Genomic DNA, 11,847 nt, shown 5'->3' on the forward strand with positions numbered 1-11,847 from the left:
TTTACTATCTGGCTCTTTACAGAAAACGTTTGCCAACCCCTGTTGCAAAGAATGGGTTTTACATACGAGTCAGAGAGTGTTTGGGGAGTAGGTGGACAGAGTAATTCCTAGGTTTTGATGAATCTGGAAGAGAGCCTTCAATCCTGGTTCAATGATGGTTTGCTGGGCCACCTCTGCACAATGACTCAGAACCTTAGCGATGCAGTGCCTGCACGGAGGGTGCTCTGACTGGGAGGAGGAACTTTCAAAGTCCAAGAAAGCCTCTGCCAAGGGTTCCCCAAGGGCTGGACTTGATGGAAAGGGTGCTGATAGAGGTCAACTCCCTCCATTTGGCCTTAGGGTTGGACCACAGTGCCTCTGCCATCAGAGATGCTCAGCAAATGTTCACTTAATGCCTGTCCTAAAGAAAGGCTAAGATATAGAAGCAAACGGAATTTATTTGATTTGGGTTTAGGATAACACAAAGGGGAAAATGAAGCTCTGCATGCATTTAAAACATTTTTTTTCACGCACTTTATTTATTTATACATTTGATTAAAATTTTTTGAGTACTTTGTGGCATGCTAGGCATTGTGGAGGTCACAGGGTATCTTTGCCTTCGAGGAGCCCTCAGTCTAGTGGGCAGACAACTCCAATGTTGGGTGATAGAATAGAATATAGTATTACATATACTTTCTTTTCTGGAAAAAATAAAACATGTGATTTTTTTTAGGGTTTTTTCATCTTATGCTTTGGAATGCTCTTAGATAGTAAGGTATGTGTATTAATTTCTCTCTTTATCCCCTAACTGAGACAGCTAACCTTTCCTCTTCAGCTCTGAGGCCCTTATTCATATACTGTAACAGAGGCTAGATTACGGGTACTTTTGTAATAAAATTCTGTAATTTTACAAAAGGTGGGCTCAGTCAAGCGACAAAGGAACTAAACACTCACTGCTGATGATAAGCTATATGGAACTAATCACAACCTATAATGTGACATTATAGAAAGAAACAGAAAAGTATTTTTACTTTAAATTTTTGTAATTTACATTATGGTTTGGCAATCATTAAAGAGCAAAAGTACTTTCCTTAGGGGGAAATTCCCTTTTGTTCCTTTAATTTATCAATTTACTTAGAATATACTGAAAGACATATCTACTTCTATATTTCCAGAGTTTTAAATAGTAAATAGCTTCTAAAATTAAATAACCTAGAAAGAATGACCAATGTAAGTAAAAAATAATAGAAAAAAACTTAATAATCTTATTTTATTATTTTTCCCAGGCATTAAACAATTCTTTTGAGAGCAGTAAAGGCAATAAGCTAATAGATATAGGCTTTGTTTTAATAAGAACTAAAGAATATTTTATAATTAGCTCATGTACAAAACTGCTAATTATAAAAAAGCAATTTGCTGTTCTTGATTGGCCTAAATAATTCTCTCATTTGTACAAATCACATGGTTAGCAAACTCTTCAACTTCAAAGGTAAATTTCAGTTTAGGAATTATTTCCAATTACTAATGTCTAGAATCTGAATTATTATGGCTTTTGCTTGTGTTGTTCTTTGTTTAATTCTAGATTTGTTGACAGATAAATAAAACAAATAAAGGAAGTAAAAGAAGATAAATCATTTAATCAGATACCCATGCCTATAGTCTGTTAGCTTCCAGGAAATACTATTGCTAAACTACAGTTTCAATCTGCAGTTTTGTTCTTGCTTTGCCTATGTATGGTTGTATATGTGCATCTTAGTATTTCTCTGTTGCCCTTACAGCTGCGACAATTGCTGTTCAACAAGTTGTCTCCTTTAAGCTCTTTGAAGCAACCATCAAAGGTAATTATCTCACACTGCCATGCATTCAAGGCACGAAGTTCCATTTTTCCATTTTCCTTTTTCTACAGCCCCATAGAAAGACCACTTTTGTGTAAACCCCTTGAGTTTCTGTCACCATTATATTCTGGTTATCTGTCATGGTGCCCAGCACATGGTCAATACTCATTATAGAGTTGAGTGAGAGAGGAAATGAATGAATGAATGAATGAATGAATGAGAAGGCATGGAAAGCTTCAGGACATTCAAGGACCCAGGTCTGTCGGTGCTATTGTGAACAAATACCTTTGAACAATGTCATTTGCTTTAGTCTGACTTGTCTCCCAACTGCGAGAGTCGGTAAGGCCCTTTTCTCTGCCTGTTTAGGTTTTCTATAAACCATTTCCCCCTCTCTAGGAAACTAAAGTGTGAAGTCTTGACTAACTTATAATATATAAAATACATTCTCTGAATTTTCTCTCTTAAGCTGGTAGAACTGTCCCATGCAGTTCTGGCTTTTACGTCTACAAGCTAACACGTGTATGGAAATAGAGGATTCCTGTTTCATGGTTCGCCACAAAGGTGCCATTCACATAAGGAGAGCATACTTAGAAACAAAAGTACTTGCACCCATGTTTTGTATTTTTGCAGTTAATTTTGACTTTCATCTTTCAGCAAAACACTGAGGGCTTTCAGAAAAGTTTCTAAAGTAGAGATTTCTGTGTTTGACAAAAGTCTACTGACTTAAGTGCATGAAAACCTATGTGGATGTTTAGAGATTTTTACAAGGGACAAAATAACCTTTGAAATAACAAACAGTGAATTAGCTTCTGACATTAAACATTTTTCCTAAGTGTGCATTTCATAGTAGATGGAGAGCCTTGCTAAAAATTAGGGATCAGGGGTCCACGGGCCGGCAGACCTCCACTGTATTTCTTCCCCCAACTTTTATTTCTTTTTATTATTATTTTAAAATTTAAAATAAGTGGTTACTAACATTTTATAGGTTTCAAGTGTACAATTCTATAATACATCATCTTTGTATTGCATTGTGTGCTCACCACCCAAGGGGATCAAATACATGGTGACGGAGGGAGACTAGACGTGGGATGGTGTGCCCTGTGTTTCTGTTACTGGTGGTACAATCTTAGGAAAGTCACTTAGTACCTTTTGGTTTCTATTTTCTCAACCGTTAAGACTAAGTGTTGGACTAGTTCTTCAAAGCGGAAGTGCTAACGTTCTGTGACTTTGAGTTTATGTCTTAAAGAACTGAAATCCCTTGAGCCATACATGTGAAACTAATAAATAATTCACTGCTCTTAAGAAAAGGAGGGAGCTACAGCATATGTGACTGCATTGAAGGAAACCTTACCTTGATAAAATGAGACAGGACACTCTTCACCCTGCAAAGCAAAGAGAGAAAAACACCACAAAACAAAACAAAACAAAAACAAAAGCAGAGATGCCTGACAGTGTCTTTTCTGCCTGTTTCTAACGTAGTGTTGCACTTCTTAGAAGGCCACAGTGGTCAGTGAGGGGTCTTCGTCTCCTGGACTGCACCCTATCTCCAATTGTGTTTTCAAACCAAGTGATAAAATGGAATTTTGTTTTTTGGTTAGGTCACTTATTCACTTTAAAACAAAAGTACATTGAGCAGAAGAGATGAGTATTTTGTAATTTCCTGAGGGAGTTTGAATGAACCCGCAGCAACTCTGATTACACTGGTTGAGGAATGATGAGAAGAAGTAGAAGAGATTACACTGGGGATGAATCCTCCTATCAAGATTCTCTCGTGGGAGAGAAAAGAGAGTGAGGGTGGCAGACACAGAACCTTGAGGAGCAGGGAGAGCTGAGTTGCCAGGATGTGAACAAGTCCATATGTTGAGAGGAGCCAGCATAGAGAAAACAATGAGAGAGGAAGAACAATTGACAGAAGATTCCTGGGAAGTCAGGTTGAGTGGCTGGACTGCAGATGGAGGGATCAGGCTCTTCCCTGACACAGGAAGTTTCAGGCTGGTGCAGACATGGCAACATGTACAAATTGGGGACATGATGTGGGACAATTCAGACCTGGGTTTTGTTTTGTTTTTTAAGTAGGAGACAAGGCCATCCATTGAGCAATGAGCAAAGGGTTGGTGAGTAGAGAATCCTGAAAGCAGTGAACATTTGAATAGTTGGCTGAAGGGAATGGAAGCAGAAACCAATGATGTTCTCAGCAACTACCAGCCCTCAAACCACCAGAACTCTGTGGGGACTCACAATGAGGTTTCTCTCAAAATCCTCCCCCTGCTGAGGGCTCAGGGTCTCTTCTTAGACCTTCCATTGTCCCACATTCTACAACTCTGAGCCAAGAGTCAGACTCTAGTGACCTCTACAGGTATCCTCTCCACAAAGAAGGGGTTTATTTATCCCTATTTCCAATGACTCAGGTCCTGCTTTCAAGCAACAGCACTCAATATGAGATGTTAAATTAATGAATAAATTAACGAGTGGGTAAAGGACATAATGTGTCTTAATACTTTTACCTGTCCCAGTAAGTGCATGCTGTTTATTTTAAATATTTTATTTCAGTTTGATAATTTAGTTTAAAAATTTTTAATTCTGTTTAGCCTCAATGACAAAGGAGGCATTTTTCTCAAAGAGATTTGAATACTAAGAGGAGGCAGAATAAAACAAAGCTTTACTGGAGACCATTTTTTACTAGAGGTATTGTTTTTCCAGCATAGGTTTTTCTAGTGATAAATATGTGAACCAAGAAATGTAAGCCTGGGCATGAAAAAGGATAATGTATCCTTTAGAGCTGTTTTTTAGTTTGTTGTTAGAAATCCCAAGAATATACAGGAGCAAAAATTCACTTAGAAATAAGTTTTAAGCCTTTCAAATAGATTAAAGCAGAATAGACAATAAAAAAGTAAGAATTCAAATTTCTTAAAAGGATAATAATGTACTATGTAGCTAGAATAAAGGGTTGTTAATGACATCAAGAAGTTAGGAAATGTTCACTGTCACCAAAAGGATACTATTAATGCCCAAATGACTCATTTTTCTTTTGTGCAGCAAAACTCATCAGAATTATCTGCCAAACCCAAACTTGCAAAGTCTTTCAACCCAGTGCAACACAAAGGTGAGTCACAATAAACCAAAGGATATAAAAGGTAGGAAGAGACTATGAATACATCAAATAAAGAAAACTCAATGGCAACTTTATATATATATATATATATATATATATATATATATATATATATATATAATTGATTTCAGAGAGGAAGGAAGAGAGAGATAGAAACATAAATAATGAGAAAGAATCATTGATCGGCTGCCTCCTCCACACCCCCCACTGGGAATTCCGGCCCACAACCCAGGCATGCGCTCTGATCGGGAATTGAACCGTGACCCCCTGGTTCATGGGTTGACGCTCAACTACTGAGCCATGCTAACCGGGCTCAATGGCAACATTTTAAAAATTCCTGTGAGAAGTGTGAGAGTATCAGCCAGCTGTGTGTCCAGAGTTTGTCTGAATGGTGCTCAGGGTTGACACAATAATATTGGGGATTTGACACTCCTGGAGATCAGTGACTATCACGTTTAATTTCATCACAAAATACTAGTATCTTCTCAATTAGACAAGTATATAAATCTGTGACATTGATCACTGAGGCCATGAAGTGTGGTTAAACTAACATCAATTGTGTCCTTACCAGAGAGTCTCTCGTTCTGTGCCAGCTGCTGAGCAGTGGGCATGGACCAGGTGCTTATGCCCTAGTGTTGGACATATCCTCCTCCCTAGAGTGTTCCTGGAAAAGGAGGAACCACCATTTGCTTTGGGGGAGAGAGCACTGTCCCCTCTGTCTATGACATGCCTTGTTTCTATGCTCAGATATTGACTGTTGCAACTATTGGCTGCTGTGAATGACACTGAGCTCCCAGAAGATTGGTATTTAAGCATTGCAAATAGTTGCAGTATTGCTGGAGGAGAAGGGAGCATGCAGCATCGAGGCTGAGGGAGACACCACGTTACAAGTTAAGCTGAAGTCATACTTAAGAGTCCCATTTCATGTTAAAATTACATTAGTACCTTATTAAGGTAGGGAAACAGGCAACTCATTTAGATTCCAATCAAAATTATTTGAATTCAATCTCCAGATGAAGTTCAAGTGTCTGAATTTGAAAAGATACTTCTCTCCCAAAATGTTTAATGTGCTCATTTAGGAGCCTTGGGTCCTAATATTATTGCCACCAACCAGTCTGAGGGCTTTTGACAAACTTCTTTACTTTTTGGGTTTTGTTCCTCATCAGTAAAATGAAAAACAAAACAAAACAAAAAACACATGCTCCTCCCAGCAATAACATTCTGTGATCTCAAATTCGCTTTTTCTCATTTCCCAGCATTATCTGAAAAGCATGGTGCTTCTCTTGTCAAACGAGAGATGTCTGACAAACCCCAGTTTCTGTGGCATTAATGAAATGCTGTTCCTGTTGACCAGCTGTATTCTAGATCTTTCCCTACTGTCTTCCAAAAACTGTCCAGAGTTGTAAGGAATTGTATCGGCTTCTTTTCATTTTGGTCTCATGCTTGATTCCAACTTCGTAGCCAGAGTTTTAACCATCTTTTTCCTCTCTTAGGCACTTACGTATTTTCTCATACTGGTGAGTCCTCAAATGACATCATGCTAACTCAGTTTTTATCAACTGAGTAAGTCTGGAAACCATAAGATCAAGAATAAAAGTTTTGGAGCAACTTGACATTTCCAGCTAAATGTCAGTGAAGAAATTAGCTCAATAGTAGATGGAATTTTCTGATCGAAAAGTCTGGACTAAAAGAAGGAGGTTCCAGCAGTTTCGTCACTGCCCTCTTTATCTTCAATGAAATGGAAAGATTGATTCTTATGTGGTTTGAATCAAAGGGATTGCTATATAAACATAGAAGAGTAGGTTTTGTCAGAAATTGTGTCAGTTGTACCAGTCCCTCACTGCCACAAGCTGCCTGTCCTTTTTCATAAAATAGCACCTTTCATATAGCACTTCAAATCCTCTGAATCAGAGTAGGAAAATGTCATGAAATTGCCTTAGATACATTGATGGGCCATGTTCACATTCTTATCAAAAAGTCGTTGGTATAAATTTCCTAAGAAAAAAAGTCATTTCCCTCCCACATTTTCCAGTTGGATCTTATGCTTATTTTTGCTTTTTAGGTTCAGTTACTTAACTTTGAAAGTTAATCAGAAATAAAATGAAAACTTCCATTTCATACTTAATGCAGTATTTTCCAGTTTGCAAGGCACTTTCATCTGGCCCCTAATCCAGCGAGGTGAGGTGTGCAGGCAGACCTAGTGCAGAGATGAGGACATGGAAGCTTAGACAGGTGACATGACTGGCCAATGGCTGTAAAGCCAATGAAAGGTCATTGGGGACTTTTAGGACTTTTGCTTCCTAGTCCTTTTGGACAGTCCCATAATAGCTTTGAAAATTACCTGCGATCCGAAGAAAGCTTTATGAGGTTATACATGTGGTTCATTACTCCCAGAATTTTCTCTATGTAAGCAGCAAAATGTGGGAGAGTTTGGTTGTCAGCTTCCAGGGAGATACCTTAAATTTTAAGGCTTAAAACATCCTGGATTTCTTTCATAGTACATTGGAGGTACTTTCTGGAAGTTATTTACACATATAGCCAGTGGCACTTGTATGTGAAATACAGAACAGCAGGCAAATAGACACTGTGTGAAGTGACATTTTCTTCCATATTTCCATTCCTATTGGCTCACCTGAGTCCCAGCCCCGGAAGAACCAAGGCCTTTGATTCCTCCTTGTTTCCAGAGTTTCCTAGAGATTTGCACTGTAGTTTTGAAGGCAAGAGTTGATTTCTTTTAACAATAATTTTGATGATGATGATGGTGGTGGTGGTGGTGGTGTGATGGTGATGACAATGATGGTAAGAAGTCAAAGAAGAAGAACCAACATTTATAGAGTACTCATATGTGCCAGGCACTATTCTGAGTGCTCTGCATAGATTAACTCACTGTGTTAAAAGCAGGCTGGAGTAAGAGACTCCTCTTGCAGGCTTAATGACATAAGTGGCCATATTGGAGAATCCTATGTGACAGGGAAGTGTAGGTGACCATGAGAGTCTCAGGTAGCCTCTAACCAAAGGTCAGCAAAAGGTTCTTAATCTCACAACTGCAATGAAATGATTTCTATCAACAAACCCGAATGAGCTGTAAGTGGGTTCTTCCCCAGTTGAGCTTCCAGAAAAGAGATGGTGCTTAAAGCCATGGGACTAGATATCAGACAGTGGATATAGGGAGAGAAGTAAGAGAGTCAGGCACCCCATCATCATGAGGGAGGGAAGGAGAGGAGGAGGACCCAGTACAGGGGAATGAGAAGGAGCAGCCTGTGAAGGAAGTAGGAAGTCAGGGGAACCTGCTGTCACAGAAGCTAATAAGAGCATTTTGAGGATTTCAGGGTGGCAATGGGAAGATAAAGCACCTGACTTGCCTATCTTAATTTGAAACATGAAGGTCTTGGATATATGAGTATAATAGGCACTTAGAGTAAGAAATCTCACTGTTGGGATGTTTCACAATAGGATGGAATCATGTTTAGACTTTGCCTGGCCTTTTATCAGATAAGCTCTTCCAGATCTGTAACTCGCTATTTTAGAAAGATTAATTTCAAGTTTTTCTCATGCTTCCAGAACAAATAAAGGGACCGACAAATAGTCATTCAATGGCACCTAGAAAGTTTTTCAGACTGATGCAGATTTCTCTAAAAGCCCCAAACCTGTTTCCTTCTGAACAATTCTTTTTTTTCCCCCCAAATATATTTTTATTGATTTTTTTACAGAGGGGAAGGGAGAGGGATAGAGAGTTAGAAACATTGATCGGCTGCCTCCTGCACACCACCCACTGGGGATGTGCCTGCAACCAAGGTACATGCCGTTGACCAGAATCGAACCTGGGAACTTTCAGTCCGCAGGCTGACACTCCTATCTACTGAGCCAAACCGGTCAGGGCCAATTCTTAATTGGAAAGACTGTTTGCCTTTTGTTAAGATGGCAGAAGGGCTTTGCTGCACTTACCTTTATCAAACTTCAGGGGGCGAACTCGGACCAAGAAATAAATCCTGGACAACTTGCTGGGAGAGTAGACACACCTGCGATCCACTCTGGAATTTGGGGGTTTGAAACACATTTTAATCCAACTTCTCTAATTAGGAACAATTTACAGTGTTCCTGCTGTGATTTGTATAGTAAAATAAATTAGGGAGTTAGAGCATAATAGCTCTGTTTCAGAACAGCAAACAATACCTCTGTTTCCTGGGTTTATTCCCAAGGGCACTGGTAAACAGTGAAGGCTGTTTCTAAGCAAAGCAGGAATTAGCCATGGCTGGTGTGGAATTTTCACCTGCTAGGAAACCAGTTAATTCAAGTATGTGGTGCAAAACAGATTGGGAGCACTCTGGGAATCTTTCTTTCTTTCTTTCTTTCTTTCTTTCTTTCTTTCTTTCTTTCTTTCTTTCTTTCTTTCTTCCTTCCTTCCTTCCTTCCTTCCTTCCTTCCTTCCTTCCTTCCTTCCTTCCTTCCTTCCTTCCTTCCTTCCTTCCTTCCTTTCTTTCTTTCTTTCTTTCTTTCTTTCTTTCTTTCTTTCTTTCTTTCTTTCTTTCTTTCTTTTCTCTCTCTCTTTCTTTCTTTCTTTCTTTCTTTCTTTCTTTCTTTCTTTCTTTCTTTCTTTCTTTCTGTTTCTTTGTTTCTTTGTTTCTTTGTTTCTCTCTCTCTCTCTTTCTCTCTCTCTCTCTCTCTCTCTCTCTCTCTCTCTCTCTTATTCATCTCTTCCTTTGGGAGCAAATAGTTTGGCAAATTGTATAGTTTTGTCAGACACGAGCCACACTTTAATGACTGAGTTACCCAAACTCTAGAGATTCCATTTTGTCCCCAGGGTCTCTAGGATGGAGAGAGCAAAACAGAACACACCAACATAGACCAGTGACTGCATTTAGAGGAGGGATTTAGTAGGTCCTCCAAGGTGGTCAGGAAGGACCAGAGCTGATTGCAATTTGCTGCTCAGCCCTCATCTTCCTATAAAAGTCCCATAGGTCACTGTTACCACGAATTCTCCAGGAATTGGTCTGCATTTCGCCTGGCTTGATCCTAACCCAGTGTGCCCGAATGGCTTCCTGTGGGGCTAGTGTGGCGGGTTCTCTCCAGGGTGGAGTCCTTGGGAGGCCCGGCCTCCACCTTGCCTCAGTCATTCCTCCGATGCTTTCCAGTTTCCCATCAGTAAAACCACAGATCTGTATTCGTTAGATAAGCTCTGAGATCCTTCCCGTCCTGACTTTCTCCGATTCTGTGTCTCTTCATAGGTAACACCCTGGGAGAAGAGAAATTTATCACCAAAGAGTACCAGCCCAAGTAGCTTTGGCAAGACCTTATCTTGCTGGGTAGGAATCACAGATAAAGCATTGCCAACAGCGACATTTATGCCAACCAGATGGGAGGCAACACCCCTTTGGAATTCTGACCTGATGCTTGAAACCAGAGCCAAGGAGCGCCCCAGTGTGATGTGTTGCCAAGGGACACACTGCTTTTGTGGATAAGATTTCCTGGTTGTTAGATCTCAGCCATGTCCCCCAACAGGGCACAGGCAAGGCAGCTGTGGATTTCATGACAACACGAGCCGGGCACTGCCAAGGACAACGCGCTGTGGCCTGCAAGCTTCGCCTGGCGCTGGCGATATGTGATTTTGTTTCCCTGAAGTCAGCTGGGCGGGGAAGCCAGCCCCACCTGTCCTCTCTTTCACCTGATTGTGGAAAATATTATACAGCCCCCTCCTTTCTGTGAATTAAACAATAAATAAATAAGTTGCATTTATGGAATCACTCCTAGAATTTATGTTGACAATTTTTGGTACAGTAAAGTTTGCACCACACGATGTGCTCATGTCCTGCTTTCTCTTAAATTAATGACTCTCTAATGTACTTGCCTAACCCCCACCACTCAGCAGTATCAGCCTGACCTGGAACTTGTTAGAAATGCCAATTCTTGAACTCACCCCCAGACCTCCTAACAGAAACTCAGGAATGAGGTTCAGGGTCACCTGTTTTTTTGTTTTGTTTGTTTTTTTAATCCTCACCTGAGGATATGTTTTTATTGATTTTAGATAGAGGAAGGGATTGAAAGAGGGAAACATCAATGTGAGAAAGAAACAAAGCCCATATGCCACGACTAGGGATGGAACCCTCAACCTAGGTGTGTGCCCTGACTGGGAGTTGAACAAACCCTTCAGATGATTCTAACGCAGCAATTTTCAACTGGTGTGCCACAAGAATTTTTGAAATATGTGGTACCTGACTATTTAGTTAAGGGCATAGACCTCTTTTTCCTTAGATTGTCAAATTAAAAAAAAAAAATGATGACAGCCAACACAACAATAGCCATCTGGTGTGAATTAAATCAAAATTATACCTTTTCTTTGGTGATATTGGCAAAAAGCATCTTACCTAATAATAGACAAACATGTAAATTGACCATACCTCTGCTATGCCATCAGCCAATCAGGAGTGATATTCAAATTAACACAACAAAGATGGCGGTTAATTTGCATACACAGGCGTCAAGTGATGGGGACAGGACCCAGGCGTTCTGCCCCACCCCCGGTCTCTCAGGGCCTCTGGGCAGTGTGGGAAGGCGGGGCAGGAGTGGAAAGGGGCTGGGCCGGAGTGGAAAGGTGGTGCCGGCAGCCAGAGAAAGGAAAGCCCATTCTAGCATGAATCTTCGTGCATCGGGCTTCTAGTAATATATATATATATATATATATATTTATATATATATATATATATATATATATATATATATATATATATATATTTAAGTATATTTTTATTGATTTCAGAGAGGGAGGGAGAGGGAGAGAGAGAGAGAGAAACATCAATAATGAGAGAGAATCATCGACTGGCTGCCTCCTGCACACACCCCACTGGGGATTGAGCCCGCAATCTGGGCATGTGTCTTGACCGGGAATCGAACCAGGACCTCCTGGTTCATAGGTCAACGTTCAAC

At 40.1% G+C, this 11,847-nt stretch overlaps 1 protein-coding gene across 1 annotated transcript in view; it reads left to right on the forward strand.

The window, feature by feature from the left end:
* ADGRF1 (adhesion G protein-coupled receptor F1) overlaps positions 1 to 10,718 on the forward strand; it is a 47,281-nt gene extending 36,563 nt beyond the window's left edge. Inside the window, exons 13-16 of the mRNA XM_079780979.1 lie at positions 713 to 754; positions 1,758 to 1,817; positions 4,851 to 4,917; positions 10,152 to 10,718. Of these exons, the coding sequence (XP_079637105.1) occupies positions 713 to 754; positions 1,758 to 1,817; positions 4,851 to 4,917; positions 10,152 to 10,204 (222 nt within the window). The 3' untranslated portion in view covers positions 10,205 to 10,718. The remainder of the gene's footprint in view (positions 1 to 712; positions 755 to 1,757; positions 1,818 to 4,850; positions 4,918 to 10,151) is intronic.
* The last annotated feature ends 1,129 nt before the right edge of the window (positions 10,719 to 11,847 follow it).

The sequence above is a fragment of the Cnephaeus nilssonii genome, assembly GCF_951640355.1.
Source record: "Cnephaeus nilssonii genome assembly, chromosome: 9".
NCBI lineage: Eukaryota > Metazoa > Chordata > Mammalia > Chiroptera > Vespertilionidae > Cnephaeus > Cnephaeus nilssonii.